The following is a 21857-nucleotide window of genomic DNA, read 5'->3' as shown; positions in this document are numbered from 1 at the left end:
TTTGGGGCAATAGCAAGCTGTGGGGACTCTAGAAGTAGTATGGGGGATATGGGAGAAAAGGGGGCTATGTGGGGGATAGAGGGGGATATGGGGCTATAAGGCACTGGGGGGGCTTTAGGGGGTGTTTTAGGGCTATAGAGAGATATAGGGTGCTATGGGAGCTGGGGGGGCGTGGGACTGTCGGTGGCTATTTGGGGAGCTATACAGTTGTAAGGGAAGATCATAAGGGGATATGCATGGGCTATCAAAGTGTTACGGGGGATATGGGAGTATAGGGGGCTTTATTGTGGCTATAGGGTGTTATGGGGCTATAGGAAAATGTGGGGGGACTATAGACGGGTTATAAGGGGATATGGGAGGGTTATAAAAGACTGGGGGGCTCTTGGGGGAATCTATAAGGGGAAGTGGGATGGCTATAGGAGAGTTCTTATGGGATATGGGACTACAAGGGGGTGTATGGGGGATATGGTTCTCTAAGGGGCTGTGTGGGGCCATAGGGTGATAGGGGGCTCTAGGGTGGGCTCTACGGGCTGTGGGGCTAGAAGGCTCCCCCCTTTCTTTCATAGAATCACCAAGGTTGGAAAAGACCTAAAAGATCATCCAGTCCAACCGTTCACCCACTACCAATAGCTCCTACTAAACCATGTCCCTCAACACAACATCCAGTCTTTGCTTGAACACCCCAGGGTCGGTGACACCTCCATGGGCTGTCCATTCCAGTGCCTGATCACCCCTTCTGAAAAGTAATACTTCCTAATGTCCAGCTTGAATCTCCCCTGCCGTAGCTTGAAACCATTCCCTCTGGTCCTATCACTAATGACACGAGAGAAGAGGCCGACCCCCAGCTCACTACAACCTCCCTTCAGGAAGTTATAGACCTTTAAAGGGTTAATGGGACTATAGGGGTTTGTGGTGGGCAATGGGAGGGTCTATAGGATGATAGGGGGCTGGGGAGGGTCTATAGAGAGGGTTATTATGCTATGGGAAGTTTTGGGGGGACGTAGAGGGGCTGAGGGGGGCAGTGGGGGAATATAGGGAGATATGGGCCTATAGGAGGTGTATGGCAGATGTGGTTCCATAAGTGGCTGTGTGGGGCCATAGGGTGATGGTAGGCTATAAGGGGACGTTGGGCTAGAAGGCTCACCCTCCTCTCCCACCCTATAACCTATCCATAGGTTTAACCTATCCATAGCAGGGTGGCTGAAATGCCAGTCGTGAAACTTAAATCAGAACTGAAGTTTGATTGGAATAGAATAGCACTGTTTTGTGGTCTTAAATCTGACACGTGTTTTCTCCTTGGGCTTCAGGTACAGATATAGTTTCATAATGGCTTTGGAGAAGGTTTCACTATCCAGTCTCCTGATCAGGAAGAAAGAAGAAGGTTTTTGGAGGACTTAATCACGAGTGGAGCTGCTGCTGAACCTCCACTTCCAAGAAGCAGGCAGGTGAGGACGTTGTGCATCTCAGCCTTTGCTCACTGCAAGGTACCAGCGACTCAGTCTGTGCTGTGTGGTGATTTTCCATCAGCACTTCTGCTTGTGCCTGAGCACCAGGCATCCAGGCATCTGTATTTCCTCCCTCAGACCTCCCTTACCAGCTCCACAGCCCCCCTAGGATCTTGTTCCCCTTCCAGCTGGCTCTGAAGAGCCCTTCCATTTTTGAGAAGGCTGCCGGTTTAGTTCAGCATCTCCTGATGTGTCACAGAGATTCAGGGCGTTCAAGAAGACGCTTCTTTAAAGTGCTTAAGATGGTGAATTCTGCCAGACAGAGCGCTTGTCTAATTAACCCTCTTAACCGCAAGGTTTCTTCTGTAGGTCCCGATGATGGCACAGGCATTAAACAGCACAGAGCTCGTCGCTGGGGAGAGGCTGTGCGTTGTGTATGAAGGGAGAGATGGAGGAGGGGTTTGAACAGCGTTGTGCAGGAATGGAAAGCTGGTAAGAGAAACGGTGTGTGTTCTGAGAGCAAGGGCTGTACAGCTCATCTCTGTGTTCTAACAGGAAATGCACGGCAGAGCTCTCTGCTCTCTGTTCTTTCTTGCAAGGTTACTGCCCTTCAAAGTGCTCTGTGGATTGGCATCACGATGACAACCCAAGGATGGCAGCAGGAGATGCAGCACAGCCCTCTCCAGCAGCAACGTGCATTGATTCATCTTGCTAATTCTCAAAGGAGAAGGTGTGTGTAGCTTCCAAAGTTGGTGGCAAGATAGCATCTTGTGAAGGCTTTGGGGCTCTTCCTCTTCCGCATCCTAAGGCAGTGAAGGAGTTCCCTTGCTGTGTGGGAATGGTTCCTGTGCAAGGGCACGGTCGTCAGCCTGTAACAGATACTGAAGGTGATGGTTTTGTGTCTGCAATTATGGAGTTGGCCTTGTAGTGGCAGTTGCACCCACTAACATGCAGCTCTTTCTGACACAGGCAGCTGAATGGGCAGCGGTACTGCAGCTTCTCTGGCAGTCTTGCAGCTACGTCAGGAAGTAGCAGATGTGGATTTGAAAGAAGAACTCCGTTCCTGGGACGTTCCCCTGTTCTTCCCCTAGCCGTCCCCTTGCCCCAGCCCAGATTCCCCTTGCATTCCTGTAGGTGTTCCTTCCATCCCCCATGGCTGCCCCTTGCTTTCCCCAAGATAACCCATTACCTTTCCTTTACAGCCCACCCATAATTCCCTCAGAGCCCCGACACCTCCCTCCTCCCTCAATACTTTCCCTGCAAGATCCCAGTAGCCCAGCACAGACCCCATTTCCTCTTAATGACCTCCTCAGACTAGGAACTTCTCCACTACAGCTGGCCAAAAACCTCACAGACCTCCATAGCCCCCAGCAGCACCCCATATTCCCCACTAGACTCCAGCAGACCCCCATTATTTCCTCCCTCAGATCTCCCTTATCGCCTCCAGGGCTCCTTAGCAACGTCAGAGACCTCCACAGTCCTTGACAGGACCCCTGCCACTATTCCAGGACCCCAATAGCCCACCTGGGCCCCTCCTCACCCCCTTCTCCCTCCAGAACCCATACAACCAAATAATACTGGGGCAGGGGCAGCTGCTGCTGGAGAGGAATGTGGAGCTGCAGCACTTCCTGCACAACACAGATGTGGGTGAAAGTGATGTGGGAGCACTGGGGATATGGGCCACAGGCTGCAGGAGCAGAGTGCTGCGCAGGAGAAGGCAACGTGTGAGGTAAAGGTGGGACTTGTGGGTGTGGGAACGTGGGGTGGCATGGGGATGTAGAGGGTCTGGGGTCATGTGGGGAGGGGTTTGGGGTGAGAATGGGGGATGTGGGGTGGTGCTGGAATGCATTTTTTGATTTCTTCCTGAGAGGGGATTGGGGTTCCCTGTGGCCCAAAGGTGGGGCCCTGATCCATAACCCCACATGACCCCAAAACCCCATAGAGCTCGGCATGACCGCAAGGCTCCACATGACCCATATCCCTGTGAGCACTACAACCCCGGATGAGGCTGTGGACAGTGATGGGTCTGTTCTGGGGTCGTTCAGGGGACGCTACAGGGTGGCTCTGGGGTCGCTGTACATCAGCTGCCTATAACATCTGCTGACCCCCGGCTTGCCCCCATCTTGCTGGGCAAGCTGGGAGTCCGGGGGGCTATGGAAGAGGTTCCATGATCAGAGCAGATTCACCACCAGCTCTGTGTGCGGGAACATCAACCCCACTGAGCTGTGGCTGTGTCCCATAGCTGCCCCATTTCATAGCAGCCCCAGAGCCATCCTAGAGCAGCCCAGAACAGCCCCATCACTGCCCACGGCCCGTGGCCAGCAGCAGTTCCACCACCAGCGGTGTGTTGGGTAAAGGCAGCTCCTAGGTGTGGCTGTGCCCCATAGCTGCCCCAAAGTGCCCCTTTGGGGTCCTCCCATCCGTGTCCTTTGTCTGTCCCACAGCTTTGTAGGGCTTCCCCCATCCCTGCAGATCCCCCCAAGTGCCCATGGGCTGTGCAAGAAACGCTCTCATCACTGCTCTTCCATCAGGCACAGCTCTCCCTGCAGCAGCAAAGCTCATCTGTTATTGCTATGGCTTCTCTGCACTCTCCCTCCTTGTGGTGAGGGAGAAAAGGCGCAGCTGCTCACTGAGCTCCTTCTGCTCCTGTAGCTCTCCTCCCTTGGCAGTCCCTGCTCTCCTGTTCCCTCTTGGCTGGGGACTGCAGGCTCACAGTCTAGGCCACGCATCCGCTCTGCTGTTTCTCTAGGTGAGGTCTGTGGCCAACCTGGTCCTTTTGGTGTGATTGTTTTCTTTCCTATGCAGACAGGCAGGCAGGATTTCTGACAGCTGTTGCCATTGCTGTGTCTCATGCTCTGTCCTGCACCTGTGCCTTCCCTCTTGTGCAGTCTCCACCTTCCTTTGGTCCGAACATCCTGGTCCTGCTGTGCTCTGCTCAGCATCTGTCTGCTGAACAACAGCACAGCTCTCACTCTGATCCTACTTATCCTGCTATCCGTGCAGATGTTAGAATGTTTCCTGACCGTAACAGCTCAGCACAGCCGTGCTGACCACAGCAGGGTGCAGCTTCTTGTTGCAGAGTCCCGTAGCGGTGGGTGACCGTGCAAAAGGGGAATCCCACCGCTGCTGTTCTCCATCCTTCTCCTTCTGCACCACCATGCATTCCTTCCTCCTCGTGCTGCGCTGCCATCAGAGCTCTTTGTCCATTTCTCGGGGTCTTTGCAGTAATTGCTCCAAGACCTGATGTTGGAGCCATTTCTTTACCACTGTCCCTACTGCTCCAACGTCCCCAGTCTGGGACGCCTTTTTGTAAGGAGGTCTGCTGTTCCTTCTGCAGCTGACTTGGATTTCTTCTCCCACTGTCCCCATTAAGGAGTTGATTTCCTGCAGTCCATCCCAGCTCTATCCCTGGTTCAAGTCTCCTTCGTTGCCACGCAGCACCCAAGCTCCAGCCCCTTCCTTAGTCTCGGTGGGATCGCTTTGTCACCAAACCTTGTGACAGGTGTTTCCCTGCAGAAGCATTCATGTCCTCCTTCTGGCTCTTTTGGACAGTTCCCATCTCTCCAAACTGAGGGAAACGGCTGCAGCCCACCCCATGTCGCCTTTGGGGCAGCTCTGGGGCAGTCCCCCCCCAAGGAGAAGATGCCTTTTCCCCACACACAGATGGTTCTATGGCCACATGGGGTTAGCACAGGAGGTCGTGGGTCACAGGGGGGTCATGCAGGTCACAGAGTTATGGGGTGACGTAGGGTCAGATGGCACTGCACAGAGTTATGTGGTCATATGGGGTTCTGGGTCAGAGCAATGGGGTCAGAAGGGATGGTAGGGTCAGGTTGGGTGATAGGGAGTTACGGGTCTCAGAGTGTTATATGGTGGGGGTGAGGTGGGGGCAGGGATCCCAGAGTTCTGGGGCCACATGGCAGTGGGTCGCAGCGTGATGGGGGCAGGCAGGGTCAGGGAGTCCCAGGGTCGTGTGGGGGTATGGTTCACACAGGGCTGTGGGTCACACGCTGCCATGGGGTCACGCACACACAGGGTTATGTGGTCATCTTGGGGTTTGGCTCATGTGGGGTCATGGATCGTGGCCCCACCTTTGGGCTACAGGGACCCCCAGTCCCATCTCAGGAAGAAATAAAGGCATTCCTACACCGCCCCACCTTTTTGCCTCAAACCACTCCTCACATCCCACCCTTCCCTCTATGTCCCCATAGCCCCATGAGCAAACCTCATTAGGAGATGCCTTGGATGAAGATGGACTGCAGAGTGCTGCCTTAATGTGCTATTAATGCCGGGGGAAATATAAATTAATAAATAGACTCATTAAATGTACTTTGGGCTCTTCCACTTTACATGCACTCCTGATAGCTCTCCAGCTATCTGTACAGGTTCTGAAGACTTGAGGAAGATGTCAGGAAGGCACAAAGCACTTGAGGGCTCTTGGGGTTGTACTGGTCTCCTTGGGGTGTTTGGTGCTGAGTCCATCATCCTCCAGTGCTGAGAGAAGACTGCACAAAGTGCTCAGGAAGATAAAGTTGGAAGGAAGTTTCTGGGAGTATGAATGGGCCCCGCTGAGAGCCATTGCCAACACGGCCCCCAGGGACTTGTTAGAGCAGATCATTGGAAGCCATGATTACAGGGAGACAAAGGCGCTGTGCTGGTGGCTGTGATGCTGAGAACAGCATCCTTTGCCTTATGGAGCAGCAAGGTCAAACCCTGATGCCCAGACCTTTGGAAGGGAGATCCTGTCCCTTATGCAGGATCGAGACTATTCCTGGGGCAGTGGGAGCCTTTGCATGGGGCACAAGGAGGCCACGAGAAGATCAGGGCACACAGAACACCAACAAAGAACACACCTCCATGCTGACAGCCCTCCCAGCTGGCAGCCAGCCCCTACGTGAGGGTAGGGAGGGCTGGAACCAGGCTCCACCCTTTGCCAGACAAGTGAATTGCTTCCACCTGTCCTCCACAGCAGAACAAGGCCTAATGAAGATCAAAGGCCAGTCGGCTGGGGGCAGCCTGCCAGGCCTGCTCTTCTTGGTGCTCTGCCTGGGCAGTTGGAGTGCTCCACGAGGCAGCTGTGGCAGCCTGGATGGTCTGCCTTGGGGCTGCGTGGAGCGGCTGCACTCAGGCCTTGAGGGAGATCCGGAATCTCTGGTGAAGCTGGCTGACTGGCTGGGGAAGCCTTCCGAGGCCTGAAGCCTCCTGGCCGGCCAGTTGGGCCAGGCCGAAAGCCGGCTGGCCGTTCAGGGGAGCACTGCCAGGCGAGAGGTGGCCGGCCGGCTGGCCCATGGAGCTCTGCATTTGCAGACCTCTCCAAGCCGGCCAAAGGGGCCCTGCCAGGCCAAAAGCCCGTAAGTTGTGATCCAGATAAGACAGAAGAGACTGTGCTGGATTTCCCTGGGCATCAAAGCACCGTGAGACGCTCTGATGCCCTCTCGCAATTCTTTCTCCCTCCACCAGCACAAGAGCTGGCGTCAAAAGGCGCAATGACACTGTCACAGGCGTTCTGGAGGTTTTTAAAGGGTAGGCCCCTGATAAGGCTTTATTGATGGTTTTGCCCCTCTACATTTCACTCTAGATCTCCTTGTTGGCCTGGAGAAGGGAAGGCAGCGGGGTGACCTCCTTGCAGCCTTCCAGTACATAAAGGGAGCCTACAAACAGGAGGGGAGTCAACTCTTTGATGGTGTAGCTAATGGCAGGCCAAGGGGAAGTGGTTTTGAGTTGAAGATTGGATGCCAGATTGGATTGTTCTTTCCAGAGAGAGTGGTGGGATACTGGAACAGGCTGCCCAGAGAGGTTGTGGATGCCCCGTCCCTGGAGGTGTTCAAGGCCAGGTCGGATGGGGCCCTGGGCAGCCTGGTTAGTATTAGATGTGATGCAGATGGGATTGACGCATCTGTTTTGCAGCCTCCAGTGGAGCTGTGTGTGTCGTGGGCACCCCATGCCCGCATCAGCGTGGGTAGGGTGTGGCCTTCCTGCGGACTGGGGGTTTGGTCTTTGGAGGCTGGCACTCGGGAGACCCCGTTTCTTCTTTTATGGGTGGCAGCAGTCCAGGTCGGGTGATGGAAGACTCCTCAGGCAGCCTGGACTCCCCACGAAGTGGTGATGCTGCCATCTGCCCCAGTGCATCCTGCACTGTCCTGATCTTCCTTGCCCTCTGCCTGAGAAGTTTCACCGAGTCACAAGTCAGTGGGAGCCTGGATGGTCGGCCTTGAGGCTCTGTAGACTCAGCCCTTGTGGAAGATCTTCTTGAGTCGCTTCTGAAAGGTGTTGCTGGCCTCAAGGTGATCTGAGGGGGTGCGGCCTTGGCTGTCTGCAATTTTTGCACCGCATCCTCACGATGGGCTTTTCCTGCTTCCTGCACTTCATCAAGGAAGCTCACGTGTTTGGTTCCCAGTGTTCGGCGCTGGTCTTGTTTGCTTGATGGTACTGCCTCCCCCTGCAGCTCGCAGGTCACCGGCTGCTCTTGGGCTTCAGACGCCCTCCGGATGGGTGGCAGCGGACTGAAAGGACAGAGCGGGAGGGGTCCGCGTGAGTGGCTGATGGCTTTGGGGCCGCATGCTGCAAGCCTGAGCCAGGAGCCTTGGCTGCAACGCAGCCCTCCCCACAGACAGCTCAGCGGCTGCCCCGTGACTCTCCTGGGATGCGGAGAGGGGGGCTCCTGGCGTCCCCATCCCAGCACGGTGGGTGCTGCGTTCAGCACTGTTGGGCGGCCACCAACAGTGACCCTTTGGGGCTAGGGAACGGGCTCTCGCTGTGTCACCCCCATGCACATCCCAGCCCAGAGCCTCCAGCCTCACCTGGCCTTGGAGCTCTCCTTCAGCAGTGAGCTCCTTATCCTTCTGAGGTGTCCTCCATCAACGCTGTCTGTGCTCAAGCGTTTGATGAAGGTTGGACGGTCAGCAAATCTCACTGGAATGGAGAAGGCAGAGGAGATTCACCGTAAACCCTTTGGCTCACTCACAAGGGGCTCTCAGGCCTGTTCCCAGAACATCTGAGAGGGACGCTCTGCTCCCCCCACTGCTGACATCTGCACCGCCTTCGTACCCTTCCTGACACCATCCCTGGCCCCACTCCTCCTCTCTGCAATTCAGCTCTGTTTTGGGACTGCATTAGTGACGTTGGCTTTGGGAAAGAGGAGCTGGGTGGTGACGATGAGGTGGCAGAGTGACTTTTGGGGACCGTATCCTTCCACTGGGGGAGGGCAGGGCCTAAGATCCGCACATCCTCCTGCCATAGCCAGGGATGGGGGCACGTCACGCTCAGCGCCTTAGTTTGGGAGAGGCCAACAATTCCTTAGTTTGGGAAGAGGCCGTGCTGAGCTGGCGTGAAGCTTTGACACAAGTCAGAGCCCTTGGCTGATGTTCAGCAGGGGATTTCCCATCTCAAGTATGCTGCCCGTGCCGCGGAAAGGAGCTGGCAGCTGCTTTACCTTTCTTGCCCTGGACGAGAGGTGGCAAAGTCTCTTCTTTCTTTGGTTTCTCCGGACCAGGGAGGCTTCGTGAGGACCTGCGTCTTATTGCGGGCGGTGGTTTGGGAACAAACTCCATTTGAAACCTGTACGTGACGAGAAGACAGCAACCGGTGTGACGCAGCGCTCCAGCAATCCTTGTTGCTCTCTGGTTGTCTGCTCCCAGGCACATTTTCATGCTGCATGAAGCACATGACTTTCTAAAGTCTTCAGCAGCATCAGTCGGGATAAGTGAGGGGGAAATAGTTTCAAAAGGCAGGAGGGAAGATTTAGATTGGATATAAGGAAGAAGGTTTTGACAGAAGGGTGGCAGGCACCGGAACATCTTGCCCAGAGAGGTGGTGGGTGCCCGGATGGGCATTCAAGGTCGGGCTGGACCGGGCTCGGAGCAACCTCATCTGGCGGTAGGTGTGCCTGTTCCCTGCAGGGGAGTGGGACTAGGTGCCCTTTCGGGGTTCCTTCCAGCTGAAATCCTTCCATGACTGTAGGACATATGCTCATGGGCAGGACAGTCGTGGACACAAGGAGCAAGCGTGATGGAATGAGAGCTGAGCAGCTGCATCAAGCAGCAGCTACAGCCACCAACATACTCACTTGGGAAAGACGACAAGGCAGCCAGAGAGCGCCAGGGAGGCCACCGGTGCCATCCGGGACACCACCGTGTCCAGCAGCCAGGGGGCCTGCAGGGGAGAAAGGGGGAGGATGTGGGATGTCCTCGTCACGGCTGAGGTCCTGGGGACACGAGGAGCCCAAGGCGGGGAGAGCTGACAGCAGCACAGCACTTGTACGGCCTGAGCAGCTGGCCAGATCCTGGTGGGCCGTGTGCGGGCACAGCAGGTGTCACAGCTCTGCCTGGGTCATGGAGAAACTACAGCTCACCTTGAAAGCAGCTCTTCTGAATTTCTCTTTCCCTGACAGCTTCTCGAGGAAGTCGTAGTAGAATTTCATTTGGAAGGTCAGTCCGTCAATGAGGAGCACGCCGATGTCCTTGAGGACAACGGCAACGTTCTCCCCATTCTGCAGGCAGCCGGAGAGCAGGGACACGGTGCTTTGAATGCAAGTCCGGAGTGTCTGCCAGCTCAGAGAAGCAGCTGCGGCCACCTTGCTGTATTTCAGCGGCTCCACCTTCCTATGGACTGAAAAATGCGAGGGACGGAGTTGATGATACGGGTGGTTTTCCACAGGTTCTTCCCTAGAAGTGCTTCTGGTGGACATCAGCCAGAACGGCCCCATATTTGGACGGGCTGCTCAGAGGGAGAGGTTTGCTTTTGAGAATGGAGGTGGTGGCCGTTTGCCCTGTCCATGAAGCCAGCAAAAGTTTAATCCCCCCTCCTACCTGGCAGGGACTCCCTGTGGGCCTTGAGGTGGTGCGTGGCTATGAGGTTTGTAGCCAGGTGAAACACGGGCCACTGCAGAGTCACCGTCCCGTCCTCAGTCCGGATGTCTTTGGAGATGGTGTCAAAGAAGCCAAAGGTGGGAATCCAGACCCCCTGCAAGTGGGAGAGAAAGGAAGGGCGGAAGGGTTATGGGACGGCTGGAGGAAGAGCCGAAGGGGTCCAAGGTAGGGACAGCCCTCTGCCGCTGTTCAGAGGCACAAGCCAGGGCATCGGGAATGGCTTTGGGAAGGGGCTGCGCAGTCCTCTCCTTCCCCTCGCCCTCCCAAATGCAGCACAGCAGGCAGGGCAGAAGCAGCCTCGTGGGATCCAGAGGCTTCCAGAGACAGGCATCAGCCCTGAGATAGACAGTGCCCGGCACAAGTGATCGTGCAGGAGTTGCAGGAAGCCCGTGGGATGCCCAGGAGAGAAATGTGGGGGCAGTTTCCTGCTTTCTGTGGAGGGGGAGACTCAGAGGAAGTCCAGGCTGAGCTGGATGGGGAGAGGAGGAACCCGACAGCCAACACACCTTCTGCAGCAGCAGCTGCTCCCGTACGTAGGCGGCCACCGCATCCCAGACGGCAACTCGCTCTGGAGGGCAAAGGAAAAGCAGGTCACACTCTGCATCTGCCGCTTCCCAGCACCGCTACCGCTGCCAGGCAGGAGCGAGGTGGCAGATGGAAAGTGTCGTCTCGTGCCAAGGTTGGCTGTGGACCCGTGTACCTTCGGTGTCGGCGCGTGTCGGTCTGGAGGCACGCCTCGCTGCGGGGCCGACCTCGCTCATCCCGTTCCGCCTCGTGCCGGCGGCTTGCTCCTTGTTGGCGCCAGCCATGCCGGAGCTCATCCTTCAGATGCGTCTGCTCTCTGCCAGATGCTCCTTCAGGATGCAGGACCCACCAGCGTGCTCTGCCTACATACCCCTCCCGGGTGCCCGTGTCACAAACGTCGCCATGGTGACGCGATGACAGCGTGGCCGGTGCTGGCCGCTGCCCATTGTGATGCTGGCACCAGCAGCCTGCTGCCCGCCCCGGGTGGGAGCGCTGACCGCTCACTGTTTTCTCTCTCTCCTTTTCTTTGCTCTCAGTGTAGTATTACTTGTTTTCCTTTAGTGGCCGTTGCCTGAAGTGATGTTCAAGAAGGAGATACGGAAACAAGTACTGTTCCAAAGTACTCTACCCGTAACGCTGATGACCTGTGGTCAGAAAGTTGCTTAGTTTTGCCTGGAAGTCGTTGATTCCTTGTTAGAACGCTCCATAAATTAGCCGGCATTGATCCTCTGTGTCACAGTCATGACTCCATGGCTCCCGCGACCCTGCCGGGCAGGGAGTGCTTTGTTTGGGGGATCCCAGAGATTTGCTTTCCTCACAGCCTTCCAAGCAGGATGAGACATTTCACATGGACATTGTGGGCAGGATCACCTGAAGGAAGGAAGAGGAACGAAGAGGGGATATCGGCTGAGTTAAGAAAGCGGGACGTTGGATTGGATGACATCAGATTTGTGAACAGAAAGTAGAACCCGGGATCGTAGGGGTTGGAAGGGACCAGCGGGGGTTCACCACGTTCACCACCCCTGCCAAAACAGGTTCCCAGCAGTAGGTTGCCAGCTATCACTTGTCTTTGTACAGTTTCTGAGCGGACGTCACTCTGTGGTGTCTGTGGGAATGGAATGTTGTTTCTGCATTAGATACTAAAAAGGGCAACTGGTTTGTAGAAGAACTTTCCTCCTTCCGAGCTTATCTCTATGCAAGGGAGGTCAAGCAGATATCCAGAAACAATAACCAAGTGTGGAGTGAGGGTCAGACGTTAATTAATTAATTAGAAGTTTACACTTAGCCAGCAGAGATCTATGTTTGTCCAGTGTTTGTATGTTTAGTGAAGCGTTGAGAAGATTGGGAACCTAAAGTATTCAGCCAATGAGGAACTGGGGGAGAAAGAGAGAAGCATCGGGCAATAGGGAATAAAAGATGTAACGCTGTTTTCTGAGTGCTGTCCTGCTTGCAGGAGGCCCCTCCATTGCAATTGCAAATAAAATCTGCTTTATCAGAGATATCGTCCTGATAAAGTGTTTGGATATTTCCAACATACATCATTGAATAGCTTGGATTGGTAGGGACCTTAAAGCCCATCAAGTTCCAACCCCCGTGTCATTGTCCTTGCCTTGAGCATGGGGCATCCACAACTTCTCTGGGCAATCTGTTCCATTGCCTCACAACCTGATGTTAAGGACATTAGGAATTCCCTCCTAACATCTAATCTTATTTTCTCTTTTAGTGTGTAACCATTTTCCTTGGGCCTATCACTGTCAAAGATGTTTTTTTTTCTGTTGTTTTGTTTGTTTGTGTGTTTGTTTTGAGGCTGTAGGTGTGAAAGATGTTATGTAATGTCAATAAAACTGGAACAAAGAACTGAAGAGAAAGATCCAAATCACAGAAAATGTGCCAACACACCTCTCAGTTTCTAAACTGCTTTGGGGCCTGGTTTCTCTCCTTATTGGAAATACCAGTCTTTGAGGAGATTTATTGTGTCACTGTTTTCCAGAACTGTGTTTGGAGGACACAAAAGCATTCAGGTGCTGGGACACAGGCAGCTGCTAGCCCTGCTTGGTCTCACCTCTGTATTTGATCTCCCACTCCCTGCAGGTGTTTCCAGCTCTCCTGAATAAATGACCATGGCTAAGGTCGTGTTTTCTGCAGGCAGTGTGGGCATGTGCCCTTCCCACTGCTCTCCAGATTTCCCCCTCCCTTTGCTCTTTGTTCTTTCAGATACCTCCCAGCTATCTGGTTACTCTAGGAGCTCCCATAAGTTGGAAACTTGGGCCATCTCAGAAGTCTAATGAATTCTTTACTCAACTTCTTATTTGTGTTTGTATGTACTTTCTCTGCCAAAAGTTCTTCTGGCACCGAAATTCCCCCTGGAAGGCAGACAGCTTGAACATGGCATCCAGCTGAGGAGAGTGTTTTACTGTTCATTCAATTGCATCGTGTTGATTCCCATTTGTTGGCAACAAGGAGGAATCCCTCTGTGCCCATGTGCAGTTGGTTCTCTGAGGAAGGCAAGTGGGAGTTGATGCAAAGAAAAGCAACACTGAGCTGCAAATTTCAGAGAAGACTGATGTGAGGAAAAGGGATGAAAATCCCACGGGGCCAATGTGAGCAGTAATGGGCTTGGGAGGCTGAGGAGAAAGTCTGTCCACACAGTGAAAGAGCAAACCTCATTAGGAGACGCCTTGGATGATTACTGTCTACAAAGTGCTGCCTTAATTTGCTTTTAATACTGGAGAAAATATAAATAAATAAAGAGACTCGTTAAATGTACCTTAGGGTCCTCCTCTTTAAGTGCACTCCTGATAGCTCTCCAGTTAGCTGTACAGGTTCTGAAGACTTGAGGAAGATGTCAGGAAGGCACAAAGCACTTGAGGGCTCTCGGGGTTGTACTGGTCTCCTTGGGGTGTTTGGTGCTGAGTCCATCATCCTCCAGTGCTGAGAGAAGACTGCACAAAGTGCTCAGGAAGATAAAGTTGGAAGGAAGTTTCTGGGAGTATGAATGGGCCCCGCTGAGAGCCATTGCCAACACGGCCCCCAGGGACTTGTTAGAGCAGATCATTGGAAGCCATGATTACAGGGAGACAAAGGCGCTGTGCTGGTGGCTGTGATGCTGAGAACAGCATCCTTTGCCTTATGGAGCAGCAAGGCCAAACCCTGATGCCCAGACCTTTGGAAGGGAGATCCTGTCCCTTATGCAGGATCGAGACTATTCCTGGAGCAGTGGGAGCCTTTGCATGGGGCACAAGGAGGCCATGAGACCCCAGTGCCACGAGGACAGTGTGTCCCCTCACGGTTCTCTGTACCACAGACACCATCCACGGCCTGCTGGACAAAGACCTTGGCTCCGTCAGGGCCTTCCAGCGTTGCCAGCCCCTCAGCCATCTCCACCACGTGCTGTCCTACACTGTCCCATGCAGTCTGCACCCGTTTCCCTGCAGGACGTCGGCACCAAGCCTGCTTCCCACCACAGCATCTCCCTGCCTGGACTGCTGCCCCTGACCTCAGTGGCTGTTCTTTGGAACACACAGCTGTGGGCTGATCACAGAGTGACTCCGGGTGACCTCAGGCATCACAGCACTGCCCTCAGATCCCACATCCATATTCCCACAGCCCAGTCCCAAATCTCACATTCCGAGCCCACAGTCAACATCCCAACCCCGCATCCTACAGCCCACATCCCAATCCCAGTTCCAAATCTCATTCCCAGACCCTCATCCCAAGCCCATCACCCACCTGTCAATCTCAATCCCTCATCCCAATCGCAATCCCACATCCCCGATCCCAATTCCGATCCCAATCCCATCCCCTATGGCAATACAGAGCACCCCGAGGCCCCGCCCCCACAGCCGCTCCGCCCCGCCCCCGGCCTCTCACTGGTCGGCGACACTTCCGGTCCGTTCGCGCCTCTCATTGGTCGGCGGCAGTTCCGGCCCGCCTCCGGTCTCGGATTGGTCGGCGGCAGCGCCGCCGGCTCCGATTGGCTGAGGCGCCGAGCGCGGGAGCGGCCGTTGCCTCCGGCTCGGAGCCCGCCGTCTTTCCTCTCCGACGCCGCCGGTCCCGCAGGCGCAGGCGCTGCGCGCCGGAGCTGTGCGGGCAGCACCGAGACGGAGCCGCGGCACGACGGGAGCGGTGCTGAGGAAAGCGGCACAAGCCGGAGGTGTGCGGGAGAACGGCTTGGGCCGGGGCCGGGGAGAGGAACCGTGCGCGGGATGCGGGGCTTTGGGACGGCTGAAGGACTCGGGGCCCAACCGCCGCAGCGCTGCTGCCCGCATCCGGGCCGTGCCCCCCCGAGGCCTCCGGCGCTGCTCCCGGTGCCCCCCGGGGCTGAGGTGAGCTGTGGGTCCGGGGGGCGGTGGGGGAGATCCGGGGGGATGTGGGAGTTTAGGGGCTGTTTTGGCTACAGGGGGGCTGTGGGGTAATATGGGGTTTGGGGGGGTATGGGGTAATGTGGGGGAATATCGGGGATGTGGGGGAGTGTCGGGGGATGTGAGGGTATAGGTACTGTGTGGGGAATATGGGGTTGGGGGGCTATCAGGAGGGATGTGGGGCTATGAGGCGCTTTAGGGGGGCTGTAGAGGGATATAGGGCTGCGTGGGTGATAGGAGGGTATGGGGCTCTAGGGCTTCGGGGGCCTTAGGGGTGGATATAGGGGTTCGTGGGGCTATAGGGTGCTTTATTGTGGCTACAGGGAGATTTGGGGCAATAGCAAGCTGTGGGGACTCTAGAAGTAGTATGGGGGATATGGGAGAAAAGGGGGCTATGTGGGGGATAGAGGGGGATATGGGGCTATAAGGCACTGGGGGGGCTTTAGGGGGTGTTTTAGGGCTATAGAGAGATATAGGGTGCTATGGGAGCTGGGGGGGCGTGGGACTGTCGGTGGCTATTTGGGGAGCTATACAGTTGTAAGGGAAGATCATAAGGGGATATGCATGGGCTATCAAAGTGTTACGGGGGATATGGGAGTATAGGGGGCTTTATTGTGGCTATAGGGTGTTATGGGGCTATAGGAAAATGTGGGGGGACTATAGACGGGTTATAAGGGGATATGGGAGGGTTATAAAAGACTGGGGGGCTCTTGGGGGAATCTATAAGGGGAAGTGGGATGGCTATAGGAGAGTTCTTATGGGATATGGGACTACAAGGGGGTGTATGGGGGATATGGTTCTCTAAGGGGCTGTGTGGGGCCATAGGGTGATAGGGGGCTCTAGGGTGGGCTCTACGGGCTGTGGGGCTAGAAGGCTCCCCCCTTCCTTTCATAGAATCACCAAGGTTGGAAAAGACCTAAAAGATCATCCAGTCCAACCGTTCACCCACTACCAATAGCTCCTACTAAACCATGTCCCTCAACACAACATCCAGTCTTTGCTTGAACACCCCAGGGTCGGTGACACCTCCATGGGCTGTCCATTCCAGTGCCTGATCACCCCTTCTGAAAAGTAATACTTCCTAATGTCCAGCTTGAATCTCCCCTGCCGTAGCTTGAAACCATTCCCTCTGGTCCTATCACTAATGACACGAGAGAAGAGGCCGACCCCCAGCTCACTACAACCTCCCTTCAGGAAGTTATAGACCTTTAAAGGGTTAATGGGACTATAGGGGTTTGTGGTGGGCAATGGGAGGGTCTATAGGATGATAGGGGGCTGGGGAGGGTCTATAGAGAGGGTTATTATGCTATGGGAAGTTTTGGGGGGACGTAGAGGGGCTGAGGGGGGCAGTGGGGGAATATAGGGAGATATGGGCCTATAGGAGGTGTATGGCAGATGTGGTTCCATAAGTGGCTGTGTGGGGCCATAGGGTGATGGTAGGCTATAAGGGGACGTTGGGCTAGAAGGCTCACCCTCCTCTCCCACCCTATAACCTATCCATAGGTTTAACCTATCCATAGCAGGGTGGCTGAAATGCCAGTCGTGAAACTTAAATCAGAACTGAAGTTTGATTGGAATAGAATAGCACTGTTTTGTGGTCTTAAATCTGACACGTGTTTTCTCCTTGGGCTTCAGGTACAGATATAGTTTCATAATGGCTTTGGAGAAGGTTTCACTATCCAGTCTCCTGATCAGGAAGAAAGAAGAAGGTTTTTGGAGGACTTAATCACGAGTGGAGCTGCTGCTGAACCTCCACTTCCAAGAAGCAGGCAGGTGAGGACGTTGTGCATCTCAGCCTTTGCTCACTGCAAGGTACCAGCGACTCAGTCTGTGCTGTGTGGTGATTTTCCATCAGCACTTCTGCTTGTGCCTGAGCACCAGGCATCCAGGCATCTGTATTTCCTCCCTCAGACCTCCCTTACCAGCTCCACAGCCCCCCTAGGATCTTGTTCCCCTTCCAGCTGGCTCTGAAGAGCCCTTCCATTTTTGAGAAGGCTGCCGGTTTAGTTCAGCATCTCCTGATGTGTCACAGAGATTCAGGGCGTTCAAGAAGACGCTTCTTTAAAGTGCTTAAGATGGTGAATTCTGCCAGACAGAGCGCTTGTCTAATTAACCCTCTTAACCGCAAGGTTTCTTCTGTAGGTCCCGATGATGGCACAGGCATTAAACAGCACAGAGCTCGTCGCTGGGGAGAGGCTGTGCGTTGTGTATGAAGGGAGAGATGGAGGAGGGGTTTGAACAGCGTTGTGCAGGAATGGAAAGCTGGTAAGAGAAACGGTGTGTGTTCTGAGAGCAAGGGCTGTACAGCTCATCTCTGTGTTCTAACAGGAAATGCACGGCAGAGCTCTCTGCTCTCTGTTCTTTCTTGCAAGGTTACTGCCCTTCAAAGTGCTCTGTGGATTGGCATCACGATGACAACCCAAGGATGGCAGCAGGAGATGCAGCACAGCCCTCTCCAGCAGCAACGTGCATTGATTCATCTTGCTAATTCTCAAAGGAGAAGGTGTGTGTAGCTTCCAAAGTTGGTGGCAAGATAGCATCTTGTGAAGGCTTTGGGGCTCTTCCTCTTCCGCATCCTAAGGCAGTGAAGGAGTTCCCTTGCTGTGTGGGAATGGTTCCTGTGCAAGGGCACGGTCGTCAGCCTGTAACAGATACTGAAGGTGATGGTTTTGTGTCTGCAATTATGGAGTTGGCCTTGTAGTGGCAGTTGCACCCACTAACATGCAGCTCTTTCTGACACAGGCAGCTGAATGGGCAGCGGTACTGCAGCTTCTCTGGCAGTCTTGCAGCTACGTCAGGAAGTAGCAGATGTGGATTTGAAAGAAGAACTCCGTTCCTGGGACGTTCCCCTGTTCTTCCCCTAGCCGTCCCCTTGCCCCAGCCCAGATTCCCCTTGCATTCCTGTAGGTGTTCCTTCCATCCCCCATGGCTGCCCCTTGCTTTCCCCAAGATAACCCATTACCTTTCCTTTACAGCCCACCCATAATTCCCTCAGAGCCCCGACACCTCCCTCCTCCCTCAATACTTTCCCTGCAAGATCCCAGTAGCCCAGCACAGACCCCATTTCCTCTTAATGACCTCCTCAGACTAGGAACTTCTCCACTACAGCTGGCCAAAAACCTCACAGACCTCCATAGCCCCCAGCAGCACCCCATATTCCCCACTAGACTCCAGCAGACCCCCATTATTTCCTCCCTCAGATCTCCCTTATCGCCTCCAGGGCTCCTTAGCAACGTCAGAGACCTCCACAGTCCTTGACAGGACCCCTGCCACTATTCCAGGACCCCAATAGCCCACCTGGGCCCCTCCTCACCCCCTTCTCCCTCCAGAACCCATACAACCAAATAATACTGGGGCAGGGGCAGCTGCTGCTGGAGAGGAATGTGGAGCTGCAGCACTTCCTGCACAACACAGATGTGGGTGAAAGTGATGTGGGAGCACTGGGGATATGGGCCACAGGCTGCAGGAGCAGAGTGCTGCGCAGGAGAAGGCAACGTGTGAGGTAAAGGTGGGACTTGTGGGTGTGGGAACGTGGGGTGGCATGGGGATGTAGAGGGTCTGGGGTCATGTGGGGAGGGGTTTGGGGTGAGAATGGGGGATGTGGGGTGGTGCTGGAATGCATTTTTTGATTTCTTCCTGAGAGGGGATTGGGGTTCCCTGTGGCCCAAAGGTGGGGCCCTGATCCATAACCCCACATGACCCCAAAACCCCATAGAGCTCGGCATGACCGCAAGGCTCCACATGACCCATATCCCTGTGAGCACTACAACCCCGGATGAGGCTGTGGACAGTGATGGGTCTGTTCTGGGGTCGTTCAGGGGACGCTACAGGGTGGCTCTGGGGTCGCTGTACATCAGCTGCCTATAACATCTGCTGACCCCCGGCTTGCCCCCATCTTGCTGGGCAAGCTGGGAGTCCGGGGGGCTATGGAAGAGGTTCCATGATCAGAGCAGATTCACCACCAGCTCTGTGTGCGGGAACATCAACCCCACTGAGCTGTGGCTGTGTCCCATAGCTGCCCCATTTCATAGCAGCCCCAGAGCCATCCTAGAGCAGCCCAGAACAGCCCCATCACTGCCCACGGCCCGTGGCCAGCAGCAGTTCCACCACCAGCGGTGTGTTGGGTAAAGGCAGCTCCTAGGTGTGGCTGTGCCCCATAGCTGCCCCAAAGTGCCCCTTTGGGGTCCTCCCATCCGTGTCCTTTGTCTGTCCCACAGCTTTGTAGGGCTTCCCCCATCCCTGCAGATCCCCCCAAGTGCCCATGGGCTGTGCAAGAAACGCTCTCATCACTGCTCTTCCATCAGGCACAGCTCTCCCTGCAGCAGCAAAGCTCATCTGTTATTGCTATGGCTTCTCTGCACTCTCCCTCCTTGTGGTGAGGGAGAAAAGGCGCAGCTGCTCACTGAGCTCCTTCTGCTCCTGTAGCTCTCCTCCCTTGGCAGTCCCTGCTCTCCTGTTCCCTCTTGGCTGGGGACTGCAGGCTCACAGTCTAGGCCACGCATCCGCTCTGCTGTTTCTCTAGGTGAGGTCTGTGGCCAACCTGGTCCTTTTGGTGTGATTGTTTTCTTTCCTATGCAGACAGGCAGGCAGGATTTCTGACAGCTGTTGCCATTGCTGTGTCTCATGCTCTGTCCTGCACCTGTGCCTTCCCTCGTGTGCAGTCTCCACCTTCCTTTGGTCCGAACATCCTGGTCCTGCTGTGCTCTGCTCAGCATCTGTCTGCTGAACAACAGCACAGCTCTCACTCTGATCCTACTTATCCTGCTATCCGTGCAGATGTTAGAATGTTTCCTGACCGTAACAGCTCAGCACAGCCGTGCTGACCACAGCAGGGTGCAGCTTCTTGTTGCAGAGTCCCGTAGCGGTGGGTGACCGTGCAAAAGGGGAATCCCACCGCTGCTGTTCTCCATCCTTCTCCTTCTGCACCACCATGCATTCCTTCCTCCTCGTGCTGCGCTGCCATCAGAGCTCTTTGTCCATTTCTCGGGGTCTTTGCAGTAATTGCTCCAAGACCTGATGTTGGAGCCATTTCTTTACCACTGTCCCTACTGCTCCAACGTCCCCAGTCTGGGACGCCTTTTTGTAAGGAGGTCTGCTGTTCCTTCTGCAGCTGACTTGGATTTCTTCTCCCACTGTCCCCATTAAGGAGTTGATTTCCTGCAGTCCATCCCAGCTCTATCCCTGGTTCAAGTCTCCTTCGTTGCCACGCAGCACCCAAGCTCCAGCCCCTTCCTTAGTCTCGGTGGGATCGCTTTGTCACCAAACCTTGTGACAGGTGTTTCCCTGCAGAAGCATTCATGTCCTCCTTCTGGCTCTTTTGGACAGTTCCCATCTCTCCAAACTGAGGGAAACGGCTGCAGCCCACCCCATGTCGCCTTTGGGGCAGCTCTGGGGCAGTCCCCCCCCAAGGAGAAGATGCCTTTTCCCCACACACAGATGGTTCTATGGCCACATGGGGTTAGCACAGGAGGTCGTGGGTCACAGGGGGGTCATGCAGGTCACAGAGTTATGGGGTGACGTAGGGTCAGATGGCACTGCACAGAGTTATGTGGTCATATGGGGTTCTGGGTCAGAGCAATGGGGTCAGAAGGGATGGTAGGGTCAGGTTGGGTGATAGGGAGTTACGGGTCTCAGAGTGTTATATGGTGGGGGTGAGGTGGGGGCAGGGATCCCAGAGTTCTGGGGCCACATGGCAGTGGGTCGCAGCGTGATGGGGGCAGGCAGGGTCAGGGAGTCCCAGGGTCGTGTGGGGGTATGGTTCACACAGGGCTGTGGGTCACACGCTGCCATGGGGTCACGCACACACAGGGTTATGTGGTCATCTTGGGGTTTGGCTCATGTGGGGTCATGGATCGTGGCCCCACCTTTGGGCTACAGGGACCCCCAGTCCCATCTCAGGAAGAAATAAAGGCATTCCTACACCGCCCCACCTTTTTGCCTCAAACCACTCCTCACATCCCACCCTTCCCTCTATGTCCCCATAGCCCCATGAGCAAACCTCATTAGGAGATGCCTTGGATGAAGATGGACTGCAGAGTGCTGCCTTAATGTGCTATTAATGCCGGGGGAAATATAAATTAATAAATAGACTCATTAAATGTACTTTGGGCTCTTCCACTTTACATGCACTCCTGATAGCTCTCCAGCTATCTGTACAGGTTCTGAAGACTTGAGGAAGATGTCAGGAAGGCACAAAGCACTTGAGGGCTCTTGGGGTTGTACTGGTCTCCTTGGGGTGTTTGGTGCTGAGTCCATCATCCTCCAGTGCTGAGAGAAGACTGCACAAAGTGCTCAGGAAGATAAAGTTGGAAGGAAGTTTCTGGGAGTATGAATGGGCCCCGCTGAGAGCCATTGCCAACACGGCCCCCAGGGACTTGTTAGAGCAGATCATTGGAAGCCATGATTACAGGGAGACAAAGGCGCTGTGCTGGTGGCTGTGATGCTGAGAACAGCATCCTTTGCCTTATGGAGCAGCAAGGTCAAACCCTGATGCCCAGACCTTTGGAAGGGAGATCCTGTCCCTTATGCAGGATCGAGACTATTCCTGGGGCAGTGGGAGCCTTTGCATGGGGCACAAGGAGGCCACGAGAAGATCAGGGCACACAGAACACCAACAAAGAACACACCTCCATGCTGACAGCCCTCACAGCTGGCAGCCA

At 54.9% G+C, this 21857-nt stretch overlaps 1 protein-coding gene, 2 long non-coding RNA genes and 1 pseudogene across 3 annotated transcripts; 3 read left to right on the top strand and 1 right to left on the bottom strand.

The window, feature by feature from the left end:
• Positions 1-1681: 1681 nt before the first annotated feature.
• LOC149911792 (uncharacterized) lies at positions 1682-5774 on the top strand. The gene is made up of 2 exons (XR_016462849.1): positions 1682-3174; positions 5657-5774. It is a non-coding gene; the product is annotated as an uncharacterized LOC149911792 (long non-coding RNA).
• A 1621-nt stretch (positions 5775-7395) lies between these two features.
• LOC149911791 (uncharacterized) lies at positions 7396-10537 on the bottom strand. Its single transcript, XM_090133314.1, has 3 exons — positions 8878-10537; positions 8246-8357; positions 7396-7948 (listed from the first exon to the last, which is right to left on the bottom strand). Exons 1-3 carry the CDS (start codon positions 9275-9277, stop codon positions 7396-7398), a joined length of 1065 nt encoding a protein of 354 aa, XP_089989440.1. The 5' UTR covers positions 9278-10537.
• Positions 10442-13603, top strand: LOC149911790 (uncharacterized; annotated as a pseudogene).
• A 3604-nt stretch (positions 13604-17207) lies between these two features.
• LOC149911789 (uncharacterized) lies at positions 17208-21300 on the top strand. The gene is made up of 2 exons (XR_016462847.1): positions 17208-18700; positions 21183-21300. It is a non-coding gene; the product is annotated as an uncharacterized LOC149911789 (long non-coding RNA).
• Positions 21301-21857: the final 557 nt, after the last annotated feature.

The sequence above is a fragment of the Phasianus colchicus genome, unplaced genomic scaffold (genome assembly GCF_987193195.1).
Source record: "Phasianus colchicus unplaced genomic scaffold, bPhaCol1.hap1.1 HAP1_SCAFFOLD_57, whole genome shotgun sequence".
Lineage (NCBI taxonomy): Eukaryota > Metazoa > Chordata > Aves > Galliformes > Phasianidae > Phasianus > Phasianus colchicus.
Note: the sequence above shows the minus strand (reverse complement) of the source record. Positions and strands in the feature narration are given on the sequence as shown.